The 25,834-nt window shown below is 37.9% G+C and overlaps 1 protein-coding gene across 1 annotated transcript in view; it reads right to left on the reverse strand.

The window, feature by feature from the left end:
• Positions 1–250: 250 nt before the first annotated feature.
• The window catches only part of LOC118269321 (matrix metalloproteinase-2), a 160,878-nt gene continuing 135,294 nt past the window's right edge, over positions 251–25,834 (reverse strand). Inside the window, exons 5-12 of the mRNA XM_035584376.2 lie at positions 7,686–7,835; positions 4,808–4,953; positions 3,674–3,832; positions 3,051–3,586; positions 2,821–2,962; positions 2,550–2,709; positions 2,354–2,457; positions 251–2,242 (exon numbers count right to left, since the gene is read on the reverse strand). Of these exons, the coding sequence (XP_035440269.2) occupies positions 1,977–2,242; positions 2,354–2,457; positions 2,550–2,709; positions 2,821–2,962; positions 3,051–3,586; positions 3,674–3,832; positions 4,808–4,953; positions 7,686–7,835 (1,663 nt within the window). The 3' untranslated portion in view covers positions 251–1,976. The remainder of the gene's footprint in view (positions 2,243–2,353; positions 2,458–2,549; positions 2,710–2,820; positions 2,963–3,050; positions 3,587–3,673; positions 3,833–4,807; positions 4,954–7,685; positions 7,836–25,834) is intronic.

Here is a 25,834-nt window from a genome sequence, read left to right on the forward strand (position 1 = left end):
TGATATTGTTTTAAATGGAGCAGGTACACACGCTTGTACGAATATCAGTGAAATGATATTTGTGCAAGCATACTTGAGCCGTTTGTGGTCGGCTCCGAAATACGTGAATTTGTACAAGTCCAAACTTGCGCAAGTATACTGTATCGTGTGTGGCTGCCATAATGTAAGCTATATCTTTCCTTTCACTACTTACTTACCTACTAGGCTTACCTATTAGGTTGTTCTTAGGAAATAAAATAAACACACAGAATAATTTTATTTATCATAGAAATGTATTTATTTTCTTTAAACGTATAATATTACTTAAAGATATACATACATTCAACTAAAATTATTCATTGAGTAATTATTTTAGAAAGACTTTAGAAAATTTTTATTTCTTTTTATCGCCAGTATTATATGGCATTTTTTATAAAAATAAATATCACAGTTATTATTAAATTATGTATTTGTGACCAAAGAAATTATAAAGTCTAATGTAGCCTAGGTAATTACACTAAAATGTTGAGTGGCTTCAGAGGTATAACATTGTTTTATATACAAGTCACTTTATCGGCTGTATCCAAAATATTTTTCTTTCTATGATTATTCCGAGTTTAAAGAATCACTGTAGATATAATATTTTATATTGTTTGCTAATATAATTCTGTTCTTAAGGGATTACGAGGATAGGAGAGGTATATCATTGACAATATATGGTAAACATTGATTGAAGACACAACAGCAACATACAAAAATATCCAAAGAGAATTTATTCTGTACAATGACTAACTATAATAAGCACCATATTCATTCTACCAAGTTTTACTTTTCCATTTCCATGTTGGCAACACAATCTGATTACACAGTTCATAATACATCATCCTTAGCTTTTTCACAGTACACATAAGGCCATTCGTTAAAATACATGTATATATCCATACCGTTATATGTATAGGTATAGTTAGCATTGATTTTATAGCATCTATATATCTTTACTTATATATTATGTAACTTAGTTTATTTCATTTACAAATTACAGTATAAGTGTACCTCTTTTAACCAGCATAAGAGATATAAATAATTTACTCAACTATTTATTATATGACGTATATAATAATATAAGAGATAAAGTAAACGAGTACAATTTTTACAACATTAGTCTACTAACGCTTTATTAAGATATCAATAACTAAGGCAGTTGTGTGTTGTCTATGGCAAAGAACGTTAGTTACTTAAATAGGTACTGTAGGATAGTTACAACATAATTAATTCAGATTTCCACATTAACAATTAAACATCGAAGTACAATACAAACTGTACAGAAGCTAAATGGATGGTGTTTTATACCTTACATGACATTAACTAACCAAGCACTCGATCGTTTTGAGATCAAAATGTACATATAATAAAATAATAATTCATACAATTACTTATTATCTAATTTACTTTAAACTTTATTTAATAATAACATTATTACAAGTACTTATATTATAATTATGCAGATATTTGTTTAATACTAAACAGGCAGTGCAATTTTGCGCAATAGTTACTAAGTCTAGTCTTAATTCAGACGTATCTGATATGTACTTGTTGATTCAGACGTTATTATGCATCTGCGGAACTTACTTTATGTACTTATTTGACGTTACGAGTGTGTATTAAATATTTTAAACATTCTGAAATTTAATGTAAAGCAGCTTTTTGACTGGTTAATTTTTTACTCTTTTGTGTTGCAAAAATATACAAAGGTTGGTATTAAGTAATGTCAAGCTTTTAGCTATCATTAACTAGATATTTTACAATGTTCCCAAATCTTATCGCTTATCAGTACATTACATATTTACTACATAGGTAACTAGATTAAAGTACCAATGTCATAAACTTGGTTTACCTATACTTCTAAGTATACATAATTCCAAGTTAATGATTTAAAATGAAGTTTTTAATAACGCTGCAGTCGTAGAAATAAATTATGTAAAGGATAAAATATTATTTTAACAGTACCTAATATAAGTAATCACTATTAAAAGTGTAGAGTATAAGGACGTTAGTAAATTGCTGGATAAATTAGTTGCAGCACTGGGTGAGCGTAGGGTTGAGCCGGGCGCGGGTGGGCTCTTGTAGCCAGCGCGCCGACCCGAGCGTTCTGTGGCGCATCCCATCCAGAAGGTCGCTGATGGGTATTGTTCATCTTTTTCAACGCGCATATGGAGGTCGTTGAACTTCCAAAAACCTTTGCCTTTGAAGAAGTAAGTTTTACCTGAAAAAGTTGAAACAATTATAATAAGCTTGGTTCGTCGCCAGTTTAAGTTTTAATAAAACTACGTGGGCTGATAATCTAATTACTATATGGGTTTTAGTAGTTTCTTACCATCTTTCCATTGGAACACGCTGTCGATGTTGTAGCCTACGCCTTTCCACATCGCCATGTTGCGCGGGTAATCGTAGTCAACGCGACCTTTTTCTTCGTCATATCTGAAACAGATTAATTGTTTTAAATACTGTCTGTACTTACGTAGTGTACGTAAAATGTAAAAAAAGGTTTAATTATAAGTAAGTTAACTTACTTCCAGTACATAGAGCCGCTGTAGAAATAAGTATTGCCGTTGTGACCCCAAACCATGGCAGCGTCTAGTTTTTCCAAACTTGCAGGCAGACCAAGCGTTGTTAACGGTCTCGGGTATCCCGGCAACAAATATTGTGAGTCGAACAAGTACAATTGTTTACCTGAAATAAAGTATATCGTTAATTGAGTTCTTTAGAAATATTGTCACCGTCTTGTGACTTCATTTACGAGTAGATTTGCAAATTTGTAAGGTCGACTGAATTGTTCCGTACCTATAAAAATAGCTATTTTACGATCCGGTCTTTCGTAAACTGCATCTACGTGTGTAAGATCCTTTGGTAGACTAGCCCACATTCTAGTTATTTCCATTGGATATCCAGGATAGCGGCCGTGAGCTCCTATCCTCCAGTGGTACTGAAAACAAATACAAATTTAGTATCGTGTATTTTAAACATAGTTGTAGAAGTTAAAACTTGGAAAATTGAAGGCACGTTATACTTACTCGATTTTTAAATATGAAGAGCTCGCCACGTATGAGCGCGACTGCGTCGTAACTAGTGTTACATGTGTCAGGTTTGTCGGAAGGAGTCGTGGTCGTCGTTCGCTGGGTCGTCTTCTCTGGATAGTACGGCTTCCTTGGATTGTCTTGCCTAGGGTCGTTCGGGTAATGAGGTCTAGGATTACTCGGGTACTCGGGCTGCACATAGGGATACCGCGGCCGATAGGTAGTGGGGTGAGTGGTACGTTCAGTCGGGCGATAGGTGTGGTGGTGATTCGTGCGTCGCGGGTGTTCGTCACTCGTATTGTAATGGCGGCGGTGATCAGGATAATGTCGTTCGGGGTATCTGTTGGGAATGCGTGGGGTGTACCCTCTGTTAGGATATTGTTCGGGATGTCTGTTATGATGGCGATCGTGATAAGGAATGTATGGTCGTCGAGTGGTGGTAGTCGTGGTAGTGGTGGTGGTTGTTGTTGAGGTAGTAGTAGTCGGGCGAAATTGTGGTACTTTTCCCCATTGTGTTGAGTCTGTTTTAGGACCTGAAAAACGAATCAAATGAAAATAAACATATTCTAAGTTTTCGATTCTATAGTAAGATTACGTTATTTTAGCCATTTGATACTTACCATACATTTGTTGAATACCATTGCGATCATCTTCTGGTAAGACAAAGTTTTGTTGAATTCCTTGATACCACGGAAACATAAGCGCACCCTTTACAGAGCTGTGGCTCAGACCCAATGAGTGACCGAATTCGTGGGCAGCCACTGCAAAAAGTGATGTTCCTGCAAAGTAATGAGCGTAACAATTAACTACAGGAACTTTATACTGAAATGCTGTTTTAATACTAATACTGAACAGGGTTATTCACAATCAAAATTTTCATTGTCATCGTTCGGCAATGTTGGCGTAGTTTATATTCTATTCACGTGGTGGTTCAGTCGAATGAAGGTGGATATTTACACATGGCTAGCCGAATACAATTCGAAGTGGCGTTGTAACCGTCCGTTGTCCGTGTAAATTATCACGTGTGCACAGTGCCGAGCGGCGCGGTAATCGCAGCGGCGTCCTGGACGCGCCTGCGGTCGCCACCTATCGGCTGCTGCCGTGTTTACACTATACATGCGACAACCACACTTGGCTCGCTTCGCTATATTCCTATATACATTCATTTTGTCTTCTGTACCTAAATAGACTATTGATACAATAAATAATCATTAATTACATAGCGTAACCCTAAGTTATTACTTAGAAATGGGAGATATGACGGAAAAAACCTAGGTACATGCGTACTAGGTACTATCGTTTCAAACTACCTATAGGCTTATTAAAATAACTAACTGTAACTCATGCGGAGGCTGCTATTATCTCATTAAGAATGTGTGTGCAAAAAGCATTTAAATTTAATTGATGGCAATGTCCATGTTGAGGATATTAAACAGTCAGCCGGTGATAGGCAGAACGAGAGCGTGTGTAACGATGGAGGTGAACAGCGTATTCCGGCGCTTTCGACATTTGCATGTCAAAACTAGCTGACCGCAACACACTCATTTCCGATCTACAAGTGAACTTTTCACGGAAGCTCAGCAGGTTGATTGGAAATCTGTTAATTACGTTGGTGTATTTATATTATTTCATTAAACTTATTGATTATACGTCCAAATGATTAAAGTAAGTACACAAATTATGCACGTAGTACGAAAACAAATATTCTTGATTTAAATTGGTTTACATGAATATTCAAAATGAGATTTTTTTACCTTCTTCCTCGTCGTCTCTTGGTTGCAGCAGCCACAGCTCGTCATCGTCAAAGTGTGCATCTCCGCCGCGGCCAGTACCAGGAAAGAACGCGTGCGCAAGGATCGCGCCGCGCCCGTCGAATGGATACGCGTCGTCATGGTAACGCCTGTTACAGACAAACAATAATTAACTTAGCTAAAGCAGATAAAAATAATATCGTATCATGATGAAGTTTTGTTGGCTTTTACTGTTGATGAAACAGTCATACTGAAGTAATGTATTCATTTCGCAACAAACAACAATGGATGGAGTGGATGGAGTCTGCAGAGCAATCAAACTTGCGTCCCCCGAGTCCCACGCTCGGCTACTACCCACCTAATCATTTTTCGCGCCAACAAAACAACGGAAAGACCTCGCCCATGCATATTTCACGCAATATTAGCTGACCGTTGCGTTATTGAGTTTCCATGTGAAAGTTCTGCCATTAACCGATATGGGCGGGGTGCGCTAATAGGGAAAATATTCCTATACTTAGTACGGCTATTATTATGCTCGCTCGGCTTCCGAGTCGCTTAGGTAATAAGAACCGCGGTGGAATATTCCCGGAGCGATTTCCCGCCGCATTGGTAGCACAACCAACGTCGGGAACGCGACTTTCATCTTTGTTTCCTTCACCCATTCGAAAGCGATAGAAAAATGCAATCTGTGTTTTGAAATCTACATTACCTTGCTCGTAATGACAGCACTTTTATTGAGTGCTTTCACAAAGGTAAGGCAGTGGAATGAGGAAGTGTCTCGCTGACATACGCCGTCAAATATAATGGGTTCGGAATGGAAAGTTTCCGAGTTTGGGGATGATTTATTGCTGTGTTGGTATCTGTCCTTAGCAACAAATGTATGCGGATATGAAACGGGTCAATGTGAACAATATTTCATATAACCCTTTTTGTAAAGATGCAATAAAGTTAGACTTACAGGCACAAAGCCAACCATGAAAGAAATATGTTCTTTATTTTAAATTGGTTCATAAAATATACATTACATGTCTAAATGCATGAAGTTAAGTATTGTATTTAAGCGTATGATAGCAGCCAGTGATTGCACTTATATCATTCGTGAGTTGGAGAACGCAGTTAAGTTGTACGTATCCTTTATTACTTGGGCAATATTACAGTTTATGAGGGCAATAAATCTGGTAGACGCATAGTGTAGGGTGTGCTTTGTGCAATCACTCTATGTTCTGATTCAATGGAGTGATGAATTCATTATACGAGCCTTTTGTATTTAATAACAGACTATCACTACAAATTCTCATTATCGACATAATTATGTTACAGGTAATTGCCATATAAAACTTTTTCTAATCAAATATCACTTGATTATTTAGATGTGTAGAAATAGAAGCGGTACAATACAATATCTTTAATATGTATATACATATTTAACAAGACTGATAAATGATTAAACATTAAAGAAATAGTTTGGGGAGGTATTTAATATACAAAGGAAATCCTACGTACATTTCTTATTACTGCAGTATCTTTATATAAGTTTCTATTCCATTGGATGACAATTTTTCTGTTGTAGGAAACTGAAGACTTTTATAGAGTGTAATATAAGTTAACGGCACGCATAAAATCCGAGACAGGTACCTACGCGTCGTAGCTCGTAGCAGTTGAAACGCCCTGTCTATCGTCATATAAAAGACTTTAATAATCTTAAAGCTTCGTGCGTTAATATAAATTTATTTTAAAGACGTTTGTTGTATATTATTTATACAAAAGATAAACTGCTTCAAAGTAAATCTGAAATGTACACAGAATATGTCGCAAAGCATTATCGAATATATCGTGACTCCTGAGCAAACTTCTTATTGATTCGACAGCAAGTAATAAAAGTGCGCTCGTGACGTGACCACAGACGCCTCAACTCACAAAATGAGACGCTCCCGGGGTGCGGAGAAAAAAGAAAATTTTATGCAGAGTGCGGTGAAGTTGTCGAATGCCGCTGCAAGTTTGCAACGTACGCCGCAATATGGCGGTCGCAATATGTCCAGTGTTGAGGTTTTTGTCGCCGCTACTTTCTCATATCGCCGTTTACGGTGATCTAATAAGTAAAACTTCGCCCTACTCTCATTCAATATGAGGCTCCTGTCGGGAACTTTGCGTCATTTGTCAGGGTTAGCTCCGTACGTCCCTGTCGTATCTGTTTACTATCATACTTTTGTTATGTCGCCATATAAAATTGTTCGTGAAATAGTGTCGTTTCAGTGGAACGAAAACAATTATTAATGGAAGAATAAATATTATAGTTGAGATAGTTATGACGAAGATTAGGTGTAACATTCGCTATAGGAAGATGTAGGAATAAGTATTATTTTATACATAAGTATATATTTTACTCAAATTCACTTCTATTTCTTAAAAATTGTTGTTCTAAAACCCCTTTGACTTTCATATGTTTTTACTAGGCCATTATTAACTGTGTTTTTTAAATCTTGAAATATTTTTGTACCTAAAATAGGTATCTCAATACTTATTCTAGTCGTTAAGTGAACGTTATAGTGCTCAATTTGGCTTGAACAGCGTCCGACCCTATTCTTATGCCCCGCACGAGAAGATCGCAAATCCCCTTAAAATGGATAGGACGTTTCTGCAAATCCTCAGTTGATTATTATTTATTATCAACACAATAAATCAAGCTTGGGGATATTTAAAGAAGTCTGCCAATTTTATTCGTCGCGAAATATATTTTCTTTGTTGGTATGTAAGACGTTCATTGGGACTCGGTTTTAGGTAAATGAAGCGATCGGAATATTCCACGTATTATATACTTACCACGAAGAAAGGAAACGTCACATAGACAATATATTTGTATCTAGTTTAGGTGGTGACTTACTTGGCAAAAGAAACGACGATGTCAGCCTCGTCCGAGTTGATTTCTTTGAAGGTGAGGCGTGACGCCTGTGCCCATACGTTGAGTGCTCGGGCCAGCACGCTGCGAGTTTCGTATGGGTCCAGCTGTGATGGCCGCCGAGACGAAGACAAGCTGGAACAAAATAAAGGAACGTAAGCACATCAACTTGTAGTTACTATTTGTGTCTGTTTATGTTCCTGACAAGTGTTATATTTAAGTATGACTTATTATTTTTGTCTAACAAAAATAGATTGCAAGAATGCGAGTTTCGTTGTCATGATCGTTGTTTACGTAACTTGAAATCTGCGAGTCCTAATAATAAAATAGTGAACCTTTGCTTAATAGCAGTTGACGAGAGTGGTCATTACGTAAAGGGACGGCGACTGTAGGTATTGTATTCGTGCGTGAGTGGCATGGGGCTGAACGTACCCCATTTCAGAGCTGTGTGGTGTACTGCGGCCGGACAGCTTTCGAGTAATGGAATAATCGCATTGTGGACAATTTGAGTGACTCGGCTCTATTTAACGCTCGCTGCGTTCATTACATGGGATTTATGCGTTGTCATGTACAACACAGGGACCTCATTAGGTCCACACAGGTTTTAATTAGAGATCTAGTCCGAGCTTAATACCACTAAGCGGATATTTGTCGCGATGTTATTATAACTGCAATGGATGAGCTCTAGCGGATCGTATTATTCATTGCCGTTGTATCGGCAAGTGCACCAAACCACTAGTGTCGTGGTCAGCTTTCAGCCTATATTTGTACAACACATTTTGTTGGATAAAATATGGTATCCGCGGGTAATTAAAATTAACCAACGCGGCCGCCGCCCGCAGCTTCTGTTGTTAACAATTATTTTAATACAATTATTTAGGGACACCGGGGAAATTAGGGAGATAAAGCGTGTGCGACGTACTAATGTTGCGAAATCAACGTTATTCATTTGAACTGCACAGTTCCCGTCTCTAGGCAGTAGTGACGTACAGTCCTACGAATGAAATTATATGTGCAAAATAATTCATCGAGTCTTTTTAATGTGCTGGCTGCCCCAGGACAGTCGGGCGGCAGCGGATGGAAACCGCTCGAAATTTATTATTGCCATATTAACATGGGCCGCCGTTCGTGCACGCACTATATCAGCCAACTAGTTAATTGCAAGCCTTGGATGAAACTCGCAACCGCATTTCGAAGTTAATGTTGTTATGTCAGCCCAAAATAATGAGTGTGGTCAAACTGCACGGGAGAATTTCACGTGGATACACAACCGTATTGCTATAGATAACCTTGGTGACAATATTCCAAGTTGGATATCAGAATATCAGATAATACCTACTCGTATTGAATAATTTAGATGGCGACTATTTTGTCAAACGTGTCCGGCCATAGCGTGCGAGTAACGTCGCTTATCGACAGGCGGCCTCCCGGAGCGCTACGTCACGCGTGTCATGTATCTTTACACCCCATTACACTAATTATCTGATAATCAAATCCACACACGTCCATGTCCACGTATGTTGGAGGAGGCTAAACACACATGTGTGCCACGCCACATGATTTATAATTAATTTCGCATTGATTAGTACCTACCTATCTACTTATATTCATATTGATTGTAAGTAGGTACCTACTTATTTCTCTTTGATTTTTAAGCAATGAGGTAAACTTGCCCCTCGCTATTGGACTAAGATTTCTACAGTCTTCATTCGGTTTCAAAGTTTTCGAGGATGAAGCCAGAAAAATGCTCTTTTTTATAATGCGAAACGAGGTCGGTACCGTAATAATTTTCATTTAAATGAAACACGTGAGTTCGCAAATAACTTTGTAGTGGTGTTGAAGGACTTCGCAGCACGTTGTTTATTGGTGGGTCAGTTTGAAGGAGTTAAGAGTAAACAGAAGCCTACAGTCTGAATGGGGTGGTAGAGCTATGGACACGTGAGAGTGGGCGGCAGTTGGCGAGGGCACGTGATCACGTGCTCGCCTTTACATTACAATACTCCGGGTCACGCCTACACGCCCTACACCTCCATACGACGACGACACCTTTCAAATCCTGACCGGTTAATTTTGTTTTACATACGTAAGAAGATTAGATAACTTAATATTCGGTATGTGAAATAGAATTAGGTAGGTACCTACTTCAGAAACACTTTTTGAAAATCTCACCAAGAATATCGTTATATCATCAAAGACAAGCCTACAGTGAAAGCATTTTTATTGTTACAGTCTTTTATCGTATGCACGCACCTATGAGATTGACACCCGCATGAGTTCATGAAATCTTTATTCCCTATAAATAACTTCCTTTGTTATATTTATTGGTAGTAAACGGTTGTGATGCGCGTTCGATACTCACATTAAAATGTAGTTGTATAATTTAGCAGCAGCGGCACTGCGTTTATAGCTTGAAATAATAAAAGCATGCGATATTGTGACGACATGGAGACGTCTTCACTGCGAAATGGACATAATCTCGTTACGATGTCATAACAAACAGATTTGTAAGCACGAATTTTATGGGCTGTGTCCAACGAGCTAAAATTTAATTTTCTGAAATAATCTGTCAGCGAGCTATTAAAATTATTCGTCCGTGTACAGTCCTACAGACGCGACGTTACACTTTATTACTGCAAAAGATGTTACGAACAGGACAGCGACCAACTTTGTTGGCCGAATATTGCTTTATTACCGCGTATATTTTCTGCTGTATCATATTAGACCATAATACTTTACTATCTGAACACTTACAGCATTCTTTGTGACCTGCACAATAAAACCGACACAAGAAGTTGCTCTACGACTACGACTGTATCATAAACTTCTACGGAAAATTGAATACTTAAAAATGGTTAGGAGGAATTGCATTTTCTTTTCTATGATATAATTATATTTCTGTGACCTTAAGCAAAAATGTGTTTGTATTGTTCGAAATAACTATAAATCTTTGTTTAGACAGCTTTTTTATTATTATTTTTTCAATGTGTAAGGACCTACATTTATTACAGTTATTACATAAGTACCTAGCTACTGTGTATCTAATGCATCCTCGTTCATAGGAATATTTCAACAAGTTCAGTGATGCCAAATTGCTTTTTATTTTACTGTTCGAAAGGGGAATTAGCATAAAAATAATAAAATGTCAGTGGGATAAGGTCCCCCGCTGCGTGCCAGGCGCGCCCTGCCACCGTCTGCCTGTCAAAACGATTGTCAGCTCACCTCCGACTGCGTGCGAGACATGGAGCTGTTATCTCGATTACTGTTCATATTTACGAAAACATCGATATACAATGTTATCGATAGCCGATCCCTATTAATAATATATCTAACAATCTGTAAATTATAGTTTACACAAAACTAAGCGAAGCCCGCATATGACTCAGTTATGATTTACCCTTTCGATTCGGTCTTGATTAAACATCTTCACTTAAGTACCTTTTTAATGGTATAAATGATGTATGAAAGTAAATTGTTAAATGAATAAATCAACAAAACAACACACACGACATTCAGGAATGTTAATCAATACTACCGATTGCTTTAATTGTTCAGCCGATGCAGTAAGGCACTCCTTTGAAATGTCTTCCCCTCCGTGCCGCGTTGCTTGCGCCTTCAGCTCTCATGCCGTACATTGTAGATAAGCGACGTGGCAATAGGCATTGATGCTCACTGGGGATTTCAATAGCAGTCTACCGCTTGAATTCTTTGATGTATAAAGGGATTTAAAGAGACTCTTCAACGTGAGGAAATTTCAATTTCGATGCATTTCTGTTTTGTACTTTTTTCGCCGTAGCCACTTATAAAAATGTTGTTTGAAGCTTTAGCTGTATAAAGAGCGTGGATAAGTACCTGTTTTGTACCTAAGTATATGAATAATATCTGTTCGTTCTTTAAATATAAGACGATATTTTTCTGTAATAAATAACCGTTAGCGCTCAGTCCAGCGCAAAGATCCAGAGCTGCTGGCGTCGCTTCCTAATTGACCTCTATCGACGTATTCCTATAATAATAGCTCCTTTGAATGTCGGCTGTCGGCTGGCAGCTCTCACGTGCGCCATTGTGGAGGAAGCATTGACACTCCTTAGGGATTTGAGAGGATTTCTAGACAACGCTTTACCGTCTCTCTATAGACGTCGGTTTAAACGCTAGTTCTGCCTCTATTGTGTCGACGTTTACATGTTTGTAGAAGATTATAATGGCTGTTTAAGAGAATATGTATTTCCATTGATATTATGTAAAACGTCGTAGAAATTTTACGTGTTATGAACAAACATCTGTTATGTTCGATGAGCGTTTAGATTAGGTGTTCGCCGGTGAGCGATGCGCATAGGAGAAATTAGCGAAGCTGGCCGGCCGGCAGAGCGCCGGGAGCGGAATTAAGTCGAGAGTAACGTTGTTATGATGGTAATGGCATATTACTGTTCGCTCCGTGCGGACATTTTCCGCACGAGCACAGATACAAAATTGAAACGATTTTTCAGTGATACGATTGCATCGGTAATCAGTGAGCGTGCACTTCACAATCCGCGTTGAATATAGATGATGGATCGTTCCCAATCTTGTTACAGATTTATTTCACAAAAATGTTGCTTTGATGGAGGCAGAAAGACGTTCTGAATGTATTTAGAAGTAAATATACTTAATTACTATTCTATGACCAGTTGTTTCGTTAAAAAATCGTTCTAAAACATAAAGTTACGATTTGGGTTGAGGGAGAGAAATAATATGAAATAATATACGTCAGTTCTTAGCTCTGTCTGGCACTGGTATGATTAAACTCATAACAGTGGCTAAACTAAGACCTAGTTAAAGACACGCGTTGTTACAACTTTTATATGAGTTAGCTAAGCTGGGAGGGATGTAATTGGAAACTTGAGACGGCTTGCAATACCACCGCTGTACCAACTCTAGTTACGATCTTAATTTTGGCTATAAAAGCGCAGTTTTTAGAGATAATTCAGAGATAATCGGTTCATTAAGTTTAGAAAAGCTGATATTACATGGTAGAGTAATTTTCGCTTATCTTAGTCTTGAATTTTCTTTTCTGTTTATTTTGTAATACGTGGATTTCATTTAAAATGCAAAGAAACTAGTGAAAAAAATATTAATTTAAAGATATTCTTCTTAGTTTCAGTACAAGAATGCTAATAGGTAGGTACCTACGTAAAAATATAAATCTCACTAAGAAATTGTCTTATAATATGTTTCAACCGAATTATCGACGCGACGTCGCGACGTTTACGTATTATAATTGATATATCTAATTTAATAGAGTGATAATTTTGAAATAAAATAAGTTAAGTCGTGTATTAGGCAGCAAAGTAACGCAACATTAATCAGAGTTTGCGAAAAGATTTATGAATGAAAACTTGTTAATTATTGCTTGTTTGCAACAATAAGTTGCAGGAGCAGATTACTTTATACTATGATTTCAGTTATACTTAAAGTTAAGCAGTAGGTAGATAATTACTTAAAACCTTGATATATGTTCGTATTTTTTTTAGCTGTAGGCTCTCAACAGACTCATTCATCTGATTTACAATTACAACAGCAACTGGCACAATCGTTCAAAGCACGTATTATAACAACTCGCATATTTTTTAGAAAACTCCTCTAGTTTATCTAAATGAGTACACGTATCCTTTTGCAAAAGCAGGTGTAATTTTATGTTAAAGTAAAAAGAACGTTAAAGAAACATGTGGAAGGTGTAATTTTCTCGTATCTCTTCGTAGTGTTTGCGGCGGGCGACGGCATTCCGCCCGATAACGGACGGATGTGAACGGGGTTTATGAATATTCTCGCAAGCTTTCTGGGGCTCCGGGACTTGGGAGAGATTAGAGGCCACTGTGTACGGATGCCGAATGTGCATACTCACACAACCAGCACTATATGGTGATGTCTTTTTGAGTATCCTCTGCGAGATTTCAAACTTTCAAACATTATTGGGAGTAAAATACATGCTACGGTGTGTCCTCTGTCATATCATTAACATTTTTGAAAACATGATTTAGTAATGTTAAACTTCTGTCTTGATTATAGACGATGCAATTAATTAATTGATCCTATTCTATATCTGGTTTCCAGCCGCAGATTCTAGTGTTATTGATTATTAGGTAAATTAATTATTGTTGATTAGACGATACCTAAGCTTAGATCTTTAATTATTTCTACTAAACCCTGCATTAATCAGTACTGCAGATATTAACTAAATTAATAAATATTAGAATGAGCTAAAACATTTCTATAACAGGATTTTTCAATAGTGTTTAACAAATTTCAAAAGATAGCACCAGCACTTGAAACATCCGCGTTCCAAGATGTGAGTCTAAGTGAGTCTCAGTTTATCCATCCAATAATGCCATCGGCTAAAACAACGGGTGCTATTTGATGTTCCAACTCCTCGCTCTCAGCACCAAGTGTCTCAAGTTATTTTTACCTTCCCCTCACCTTAGTGCACTAAAAGCGTTTCTCTTGAATTTTTAAAGTATCAATTGAACTTTTACGAGAGGCGGACGTAGGCGCAATTTAAATTTCTTAGCAATACAAATGTTTTATGAAGATATGCTTACTTAATTGAGAACAAATGTCGAGTCATACGATTTTGTCATGTTTAAAGAATTTGTGTACGGCCAATTTGTGGTTTGGTGACAAATCTCTAAAGCCTCTAACAGCTTTGAGGAACAAATTCAATCTCTCTACGGCGTGCAGTGTTGTAAACAAAGGACAAATATCAAGTATTCAAAACGGCGTCGCGGCGGTCGATTGCGGAAATGACAAACCGATTAGTTGCAGGTCTCTGCGTCCTGGGAGAGATATATCCGGCGGAACCGAGCGAAATTACTTCCCGCCTAGCTCCCGATGCACCGCAACAATGTCCAACCAAACTGCGCAATTCGATTTAAGAACGAGCCACCAGCGAAAAGTCTCCACTACGTCCACTTGTAAAGTTCCAACTCGCTCGCTTCATTAGAATCGAAATTCCCACGGTTCATTAGGATTCCCCAGAATTCTCGGCGTTCGTTAGAAATACTCTGGCGGCAGTGGACCCCGGACGTAAATAAGTGATTAACGCAGTTGGGATTGTTTTCAGACGCTCCGCCGAAGCCGGCACAGCAACTACATAGTTGGAACGAACTCTTGATACATTTACAATGAGTCACCGTCTTGAGAGCGCGCCGCCCGCGCCGTCCTCCCGCGTCAACTCTAGCTTTTTTTTTTTTTTTTTTTTTGAGGGTGGAAAATCATCCAATGACTTCTCCCGCCTTGGGCGAGGCGAGAGGGAGTGTCAGACTCTTACTGACTAAAAACCACCCCGTTCCTACTCCTGCCCGTCGAGCCGGAGCCCCGGTAAACCCGCTAGGTAGTCCGCAGCTCCGGATTAGGCATCAGCCCTACTGGGCCCCATCTGTGGTGGTCTGATGGCTCTTTGAGGCGCGCGCAGTCAACTCTAGCTACGCGCTAATGTTTAATGAGATAACTTACGATCTCTTTCACCTGACATTATCACGGCTATTTGAATATATCTGTGGTGTCAAGGTAAAAGGGGATAAGTCATAAATTTTGAAAAATGAGTTAATGACACAGTTGGATAAAAAAAATGAATTAGTTTTACGGTAAAGAGGAGATAAGTCAATTTAAATTACGGTAAAAAGGAGATAAGTCAATTTAAATTGACTTATCTCCATTTTACCTAAAACTAATTAATTTTTTTCTGTAGATAACAGGTTCGTCTCGTGACAACTTTTAAGATTTACTTGAGCACAGACAGATGATCGCACCCAGCTTTAAAATATTTTCATATTCTACAGGGAATATAGGTACATACTTACATTGTAAAGCTCAGAGCCGATCGGCGGTGGTTTGTAGGCAGGTACGTAATGGGTATTTTTAAGCTGAATTTTATTACAGCGCCGTGAAAGAGGGTAAAACGTAATCCCAGATATCAATGTAGATTCTGAACTACATTTCGTTGGAAGTTAATATTACCCTTACATTGTACAAGCGGCTCTGTCGCTTTTTATGCTGCCAGCGTAGGTAATTACTGATTCATTTTCAAAAGTGATCGACTTTGTAGTCCCTCAGGGGACAAGGCGATTAAAAGTTGCACGTATTCACAGCTTTTAATTTTATGTTACGTGTTCAAGCGGTCAGTGCTCTGACACTATGTTGCCGTTTTATATCGAGACGGTACCATTTTTACTGACTTCATTTACGATTTGAGACACAACTGAAACGTACCTATGTGAAAACAATTCCTCTTACAATTTTCAGTATAGGTACATACAGTAGACTCACGCATGGACAAAGGAGAGTTGACCTTTTTCGTGCGTGTGTAACTTTATTTACCGAAAGCTAGGGAGGGAAACCGGCTCAATTCACTTTTAAAGAGTGTGTTCCGGATATTGATGACTTAGTAAATAAATACTAGGAAACGACTACCCACCGTCACTTTTTAATCTATACATATAATAAAATCGTAGAAAAGTGCTGTCTGTACATTGAAAATAAAAATAAAAAAAATAGCAGGGGTTATTGTTATGTCGATGTCGAATCCAAAAATGTAATTAACTTTTTTTTTGTCTGTTTGTCTGTTTGTCTGTTTGTCTGTTCGTCTGTGCGCGCTAATCTCAGAAACGGCTGATCCGAGTTGGATGCGGTTTTCACGAATATATTGTGGGATGTTTAAATTTACATTTAGTGTTTGTTTCATGTCAATCGGTTCATAAATAAAAAAGTTATGTCAAATTAAAGAATCACGTCGAACATTCTATGCTTATACCATTAATCTCCGCAACTATTTGACGGATTTGGTTGAAATTTGGTACAGATATAGTTTAGAACCTTAGAAAGGACATAGATATATTTTTATTTCAAAAATCAAAAAATAAAAATAAGAAATAAATTATTTATAAATAATTCTATGTCGATCGTTACACGACTTCGGTTCATGTTATTGTTTTAATTTATCGAAAAAAAGTAAATAAATAGTAAAAAGGTATGAAAAAAATAATATCAATATAATAAAACATTTAGTACAAAGAAAAAGCTCTAACGGAGTATAGATAATTCTATGTCGATCGTTACACGACTTCGGTTCATGTTATTGTTTTAATTCATCGAAAAAAAGTAAATAAATAGTAAAAAGGTATGAAAAAAATTATATCAATATAATTAAACTTTTAGTACAAAGAAAATGCCCGAACGGAGTATAAATAAATAATCCAAGTTGTCTTTATCCTCGATAGATGGCGTTGGGATCGAAATAGATCGCGCTATGGTTTCGTTACATTCATTTGGTTGGGTATCGGCCGAGCGCTTCGGTACTATCGTAGAAAAAGTGTATTATCAGTCGTATGATTATTTGTCTGTAGTGGTCCTGCTGTTTCGTATATTCTAAATTGGTTTCGTTGTATTTGTCAATTAATAAGTTTATTTGTTGGGTTTTCCTGGTTTTTTGGTTAAACTATTTAACGTAGGTTTAGTTTGATATCGATTATTAGTAGTTACTGTAGTTAGTTTTTTTAATAAAATTGTAAGTCTAATTTTTTTTTTAATTAGATTAGATTTAAGTCGTTTCTTTTAAATTATTTAGTTTAAGCTTGGTTATTATAGCATAGAGGATAGGTTGTAATATAGTTTCTTTTTTAATTGTTATAAATTCGTAATTCGTAGCTTTCTTTAGTTTTAAGTTAGTTTAAGTCCGTTTTTAAAATATTTTTTCAATGCCCTAAGTGAGTATACATCTATTAAATTCAAACGCAGAGCTCATTATGTTGATTTTTGAAGAGTTCCCTGGAATATCTTCCACATCTCATTTTTGAAGAGATCCCGCGAGATCGGGAACTATGTGGTTAAAACCAAAAATTTGCCGGAAGTCACTATTCTACGCGAACGAAGTCGCGGGCAAAAGCTAGTTATAATAATAAAATACTTAAGCAATACACTTATGTTTCTCATATCATGTTATACTTAGGTAATAATTTTATCATTATAATCTTTGTTGGTTATTGGTGCTTGTTCAGAAGTTAGCAGTTGGTTTAGGGACTAAATGGACCCGCACGTCCGGGCAAACATCGCGGGAATTCGCAACTCAAACAAGTTTAAGCAAATTTATAACTTCCGGATTGGAAGCAGGCTGTTGCCTTATTGCGTTCACCGTAACAACGTATCTACTAACACATCTAACAACTATATTAAAACAAATTACACGGACCAGTTAAAACACGCATAATTAACTTGTGAATAACTCAAAAAGTAGCCGCTTAATAAAATAAATAATAATTTGCCAGCAATTTAAACTAGTATTACAGGTAAAGGGACGCTCGCGTTAAATAATGTTGTGCTACTTTGTTTAGTTGGCCACATTAATAATGCCGGCTAGTGATGTAATCTCATCGCGTTGTAACACAATTTGAATTTCTTATAAACACGCAGGTAAAGTAAAATTCAATAAATATATTTCATCGTTGAAATATTTTCATTCTTGTTATGAATACGAAAGCAGTTCAAACAGCAATTGCTGTAATTCAAAAGTACGCGGAAACCTAATGATAAAGCGCTGAGAAATGATATGAAAATAGTTTCCTTATACCGGTCGATGCGCTCTTAAGGGGAAATAAGGAGATGGAGTATTGTGCGGGCGAAGAGTCGAAGACCGCGAGGTCGGCGGCACACTGCATGTGTGTGCTGCACTATTCACGGGAAGCTCGATGAAGATTGCATCCCTCATTTAACTTTATATGATTTGTATAAACAAAGTATCTACCTGTACCCAAGCACAGAGAATTTATACTGAATTGAATGCCTTTTATTAAATATAAGTATCTTAGTACCAATTAACTACCATAGTTGTTATAAAGTAATCTGCTACAAAAGGAGATTCGCTTTTATTGTTTTATAGAATTGTTAGAAAACGTACAAAGTTACGTAAAAGTGCATTATCTTGAATAGGGTAGAGATGCAACGAGGGTGCAAGGTTCTCGAGGGCGGCGCCCCACGGGGTGCATGGCCGCACTAGCACCTTTGTCTTACCTGTTATGTCAGGTGACCGCATATCTCTGAATCATGCCAGTAAGCCAAACCATACATATATAGGAAATATGAAAATTGTAAGTATGAGTGCTGATTTTAGTTTAAAAAAGTTGAGTGAAATAATTCATAACACTGAAGTATGTCTGTACGTTCTTTAAGTATGTGATGGGTATATCGAATTGGAATAACAGTAGATTTCATATTCCGAGAATGTGAGATATACGTAGGTTTATTGAATATCTCGATCGCGCGATACGGAGTGTATTGTGTGTGCAGTACATTGCATCACTGCAATATAATTTTATTTGAAATGCCGTCGACCGCGAGGTTACTGAACATGTTCAGAGTTCAACAGCTCCGGGTTCGAAGGTCGGAGTACGCGATGAAGTGTCTTTGTTACGTAACGCTAGTATGTGAGCTGGATTGTTCTTCTACATACTTACATATTTTCTCAATTCATTTATACTTATTTATAAAGTTACATATACATATATGAAATTGGTGATTAATTTTACTGTAAACCTATTTGTTAACAGTGTTCACATTTTTGGATTACATTATGAAATTTATTAAATCAATTAAAATTGGTAAAAATCTTACCTTTATCACTGCTGGCTACCTATAGTTCGATACGAATAAAAGGAAGTCGCTTTGTTTTTAAAATGTGCATCTTTCAAGCAGTATTTTCTTTACGTAATTTTATGGGATCGCTACATAAACGTGTTATATGGACGTATACATAAAATGTTGTTAGAGCAATATAAAAGTCTGCAGTTCAGTACTGTTGTTGCTCTGAGCAATAAAAGAATTCACCTTATGATAATTCTTTTCATGAATAATGTTTTGCAGACTTTGAAAGATTCTAGCGTTGGCACCTAAGCATTAAATCATTTTGGCTGTCTTCAACTAGTAGTTCGCGGGAGCTAGTTTTCGTGTTCCTGAGAAGGTGAGCCCCGTTTGTATAGCAGCAAGAACATTGAGATAATCTCTGTCTGCCATCGGGTCGCTCGTATATCAACACGCAAGAGTTTATCATACTTCTTAGGACATATGGAACCTCTGAGCTGAGTATTATCCAAGTCTGCACTTTTGTGTTTATGTACGGTTCCACTACTTTATTGTTTTCGAAAACATATCCCTATTCACCCCTAATAGTCTTTTTTGATTGCCTATTAATGGAACTAAACCAATTGTTGCGTAATTGCCCACCTGTTTCAGTTCAGTTGGCCTGAAACGTTATTTAAATTAAGTCCCATATTACAAAGCGAACCTCATTTGCGTTTACAAAAGTGCAGATCATATTTTTTCTTCTGTGTGTTCGAATTGAAAGCGGTGTAATATTCTTTTTTGTCTGGCAGCGGGCGCCGCGCGCGCCGCGCACAAAGCCTGCCTGGTTTTGTATTCGCTCCCTCACTCACCTGGAAACGAAAGAAAAGAAAATGTTAATTAAGAGCCACTGAACAAAATTGATATCGTCGGGAATGAAGCTTTCGCTGTTATTGTAAACGGATGCCAACAGATCGTTATAGCTATCAAGGAAAATATTCTTTGTATTTCATTTAAAAGCCACTATGTTAGCTTTGGATCGAGGAAAAATCTCAGTTTACGAACAATAAAACTGAAGGAAAGCGCAATATGAAGTGGTATAATATTAAGGTAATGTGGCACGAGGCGACGCGATGGCAGCGCAGCGGCTTCGCGCTATGCCAAACGAGGCTGAAACGTACGTCTCATTAACACGTAGCGGTGGCGATATTTAGGGAGCGGTCGCGCGCGGTGAGCCGCGAACTAGCATTTGGCAATGCACGCGCTCGTACACAGCCGGCTCTGTAAACTAAACAACTCGTAAAAGTGTAAAAGTCGTAACGATAGCGGTAGAGAGACCGCCTAATATGAGCGGCGGCTGGAGCCGCGCCAGTCGCGCTCATTATCAGATGGGACGTTCCGGCGCAACCCTTTCGTTTTACGATTGGCCTCTAATTACAGCAGCGCTCAAGGCGGCGTGCTTTTGCAGTTGATACGAGCATGGAGTGGGTGTACATTGCCAAATGGATATATTTATCGGTACAAGCCAAATCGTTTACGCGCCTCGACTGCCGCGTCCCGGTCCTCGGTTAGCGTTACAATCGGCAGCCGTTTTGCGATATGAAAAAAGTCTCGGGAAATGTCGCAACCAAGCTGCAATAACAGACGGCGCTGGTTTACGAGAGGCCGCTGATAAAGCCTGCGCGGCTCGCAGTGTGCGGGTCGCCTTAACGATGTGTTGCCAATTTATGTTATGCGATAAGCTGAGTTTGTTTAGCCTGAGGCTGAGACGAATTACGAGTGCTGAATCACGTCAAGCCATAACGCTCTAGCCTTCAAGCTAGGGTGGATAGCTTTTTAGATAGAATAAATGTAATGGATCTATTAAAGTTACAAAAATACAACGCGGTTAACTTTTTATATAAAATGTAAGGTTTTATTGTTTGTTTGTTGGGGCGCAGTACGATCATTTCACATTATGAGAGATCATACATACACAGATATATGTTCAAAATGTAACTACAACTGTGATTACGAGTAAGCACAGATTGGAACATTGGCATTTCGGCGGCATCCGAGAGAGCGTTCGGTAGGTCCTAGTAACATATTCAAGATACTGGCTGGGGCACAATCGGAGCCGGAGTACCGACTGGAATTACATGGAATCGCTCGCAGAGAATATTAGTATGCCAGTAGCGATCGCCGCTGGAATGAGTCGACGTGACGTAGCCGGCATCTTCCTCGTTGCTACGTCAAAGTGCAATAACAGGAATATCTTAAACTAGGAGAAGAAGGCTGTGTTTAATGCAGTAAATATTTTAAAACGGTGCATATTCATGAAGTGCCAACGAGGTGTCTAGCTTTATAACGATCTATTTAACTGATAGCTCGGAAATTGCTTTGAGGAATAAGCATTATTTAAATAAACAATCTTGTTATCGCGTTTGATGTTTTTAATAAAACGACGTTAACCCTTTGAACTGGCGACAATTTATTTAAACCGCCTTGACATAATATCACGTGTAGCTAAAGTCCTTATATGGTATCTAAATAATGATTGAGTATTATTAGGGGAACCGTAAAGCTATTTGGAAGGAAATCGGCCGATGAAAGATGAGGTGTTTTTGTCGGTTATACTGAAAACATAGCACGTGATGTGCATTTAGTATGTGAGAGTATTAGGCTCGTAATCCCGACGTATTGAGGTACAGGAGGCGCGTCCCATTGGAATATCTTGGAAAAACATGTTTTTAACTTTATTTATTTTGCATTTAATATGTATGTAAGTTATACTTTAAAGTTTTTTCGACAAAGTCAGTCTTGAAGTTAAATAAGACAATTTTATAGCATGATGACTATGCAAATGTGTCGACGTTGGCTGTCGGGTCGGCACGCGTGTCGTGTCGTGTCGCCAGTCGGTGTGTTGGAGCGGCCCGCCCGCTCGCCGTGGGGACCGTCAACTCAATCTTGCCCCATTACGCGCGACAAATTGGAAAAATATTCAATTACATCTCGCTAAATATTGAATTATATCACAGCAAATTACAATTTTGCATCGGGGTAACACTATACTCTGTGCAAATTATCAAAAATGTTAGAACGACGCGATGAGAAAATTATGGAGAAATGTATTTATCAAATGTCGCATGTTTATTTTCGTTACAAAGACTAAGTAGGTGTATTATACATATGTTTAAATTGATTAAAAGAATTTTGTAACTGATACTTGAGAAGTACAACAATGTAAATGTATGTATCACATTTATGTAATATCGTACTGTTGATGTATTAGTTAAATGTACTATGAAACCAAAATTCCTAATCAATTTTTATTGTCCGCACCGTGTGATGCAATTACAAAAATATTGATTACCCGCGCCTTAAGTGTTTGATTGTATTTCGTTCGCAGCACACACGATCAATTTATTTACTCGATGGAAAAATAATATGCGAGCTTAGCTCGGCGACAAGTGGGCGCGGGAATTACTCGCCAGTTGGAGTAATTGCCAATTAATCACCAGCCGTTTTCTATTTCAGCCGGCGACGGCTATACGTGCCCGTCGCTAACGAAATTGAGACTGCACCGTATGTACTGTTATGACAGCACTCTTCATTACTTCGGCGCTTCCTACACTACTAATTGAGGAACATTTCACATGGACGACCATTTATAATGGATCTTTATCGATACATAAACTGGGATGTTGTACTAACTTTGTATTTAAAACAAAAATTGCTTTAGCTTTGAAAACTACTAAATAATAAAATGGTAACAGTCGCAGTTTGAAGCCACGCCGATGAGATACCAATTGTCTGTTGGTCCAGACGATTATTTCCTCGGCTTTCGGCGCTCCGTTTTATTCAGATCAGTATCTTTATAACATAATTAAGTAAATTTCGTAGTCGTCGCGCTCCATCTCCGAAATAATAAAAGTGAGAGCTTAGATAACCCGCGATTTAATACAATTTTCTCTTATTTTGTCTTCTCTTGTAATTAGGAATTTCGTTTGACTAACGAAATCAGCCTATGTATCACGTTTTCCGTGAAATATTATGATCCGAGGTCCGTTTTGATGAATCATTTGACATTGCTTGCAAAAGTTGAATCTAATTTGTGTATTAATAAAATTGACGTTTAACTTTAGCTTTATTTTGAAAAATTCTGAAGGTAGAATATTAGAATCACTCAGTGATATTTTATTATTCATGGAATAGCATAGTTTTAAGAACAATAGGAAGGATACCACAAATTGCTTTATTATTTGTTTTGGTAAAAAGTTGGATAATATAGTGCTATCATGTAGGTAAATGTTTGCAATAAACAACGGCAGAAGTTTCTCAAGTTAAGTGGGGACAAACAAAACAGATATGCAAAACGGTTTCAATTGAACATCGAACAACATCAATAGAGAAGCTTTCACAATATCGTCAGCGTGAGTGGCGTTGGCTGCGTCGGTACCGGAGTCGGTGCTTCGGGACGTTGTTGAAACACATGTCCAGCTAGGTAAATGGACCGAGCGACTTATTTCCTTCGAGTGATTTATATCCAGGTTATTCTAGGTCGGGCATTTGTATCGGCTGTGATCGCTGAGTGGATTGCACGGCGACACCTTTCAAATAAATTGTCTTGAGACCGGCCGGAGACTGTAAACAACTCAACCCTATGCAGATGTTCTCAAACCAAACACCTTCAATTTCCTAGAGGGGTAGTGTCGGCCCTAAAATTGCACTCGACTCTCGTTTCTCCTTACCGTAAGTGACTTAGGGGTTTTTTTTTTATTTAAACTGCAAAGTGAAATTGTTTTGGCTTGTTTAAAGAGCACTATCTTGTGTAAACGTCTAGAATAACGGACGAGTTTTCTGAATTTTGTCATGGAGTGGATATATGATTCTAAGAATTTTGAGTTTTGTGAGTCAAAATAAGTGTTTTGTTATAAATGTATATGAGGGATGTTGGTAAAGTTTGACAATTAGCGGAACTTTGCAGGGCGCAGTGATAACCCTCAATCGCTACTAAACAAGTTGATTAATTACTGGACAGCGGCGCGCTGCTAACAAAGTTCCATTGTCAAGTGTAAAACTAGACGGAGTCACGTGCAAATTATATTGTTACCTTACTCACGGTACATAACTAACGAACGGACTGAATGTCTCAACTAGCGAGGCAGGCGGTATGTGGCAAACTTTGTGTTCCGTGGTGTCATACAATATTCATACTTCAAACAAGAGACACAGAATATACTATATATTATGTATTATTATATAAGGTCTATAATTAGAACCTGTCTATAAAATGTTTAAGGGAGGTTTCATTTCCAAGATCATATTATTGTAAGCTGCTGTTAATGCGAGCATATGCCGAACAGTGTGCAGCTCAGTCGGTGTTAGCGTGTATAATAAAAGCAATTCTAGCTACACGTTGTCGGTATGAAATTGGTGTTGCAATAGACGCGATGTCGCCGCTGCCAAATTACCGGCGTGTGTGGTGCCGCCCTTACAATTATACCACTGCCCTTTAATGTGTAGTCGTTGTAATAACCTGGTGTTTTATATTAACTTTTATTGTTATTACTGATGGCACTCTTGTACCAATAGAAGAGGGCTATTTCTAATGTTCATATGTTTTAACTTTACATTTTTATAATTTGCCCACAGGCACGACATTTATACATACAGTAGTAATTTGTATTACGTTTATCTTTATTAATTTACCGCATAGGACTGTGCCCATTAAAACAATGATTAAAAATCATTCTCACATAACTAGGTTTACTGCAACTTTTTAATAAACATGCTCAGGTACTAAATAAAATAATTACAAAGGGAACATCAAACGATTCGAACGTACAGAGCAATAAATATAAACGATAAATTACTATCGTGTAATGAAAGTGTAGCTCTCGTAGCCGGCTACGAGGTGACGGCGTAGCACGCGACGACAGCTGATATCGGCTTAGCTGCGTAGGCCTGTTAGTTGGCAACTGCTACGAATGCCCGAGTTGCCAGCGCCTAACGGATAAGCCCACCAGTTACACACATGGCAAGGCAAGCCTATGTACTCGTAGTCTCCTACTGGTACATACGACGATTCTAAGGTACCAACTTGACACAGTACGTACTTAGGTTGAATTACGTTCTTAATAGGCGGAAAATCATTTTATGAACCATAAAACACGTACAGGCGTGCATTACAAGGTGGGTACCAATAAATGTATCAGCAGTTTGGATTATAAAAACAGACGGGATGTTGATAATGTGATGCGCTCAAAGAAAATCTGAGACATTCCATTTACCGTTTAAAATTATATTAATTTAATCGTTAGGTTTGAATGTTTGTGTTGGCACGTTAATTATACGTGTGCTTGTATGCGGTAGGTGTGTAATTATAATAACATATGGTAGCTGCAGTCAGACAGGTGTAAGGCGAATACAATCGATGTCTAAGTGTGAAACATTGCATGGCTAATCAGGCGCACAGTAAGCGCATATCAATGCGGCCAGGTGTAACAGCGAGATAATGGCGGCTAACTATTGCGTACTTGATGACTGTATCGCTTCATAAGGCAAGCACTGCCGCA

This window comes from Spodoptera frugiperda, chromosome 2 (assembly GCF_023101765.2).
Source record: "Spodoptera frugiperda isolate SF20-4 chromosome 2, AGI-APGP_CSIRO_Sfru_2.0, whole genome shotgun sequence".
Classification (NCBI taxonomy): domain Eukaryota; kingdom Metazoa; phylum Arthropoda; class Insecta; order Lepidoptera; family Noctuidae; genus Spodoptera; species Spodoptera frugiperda.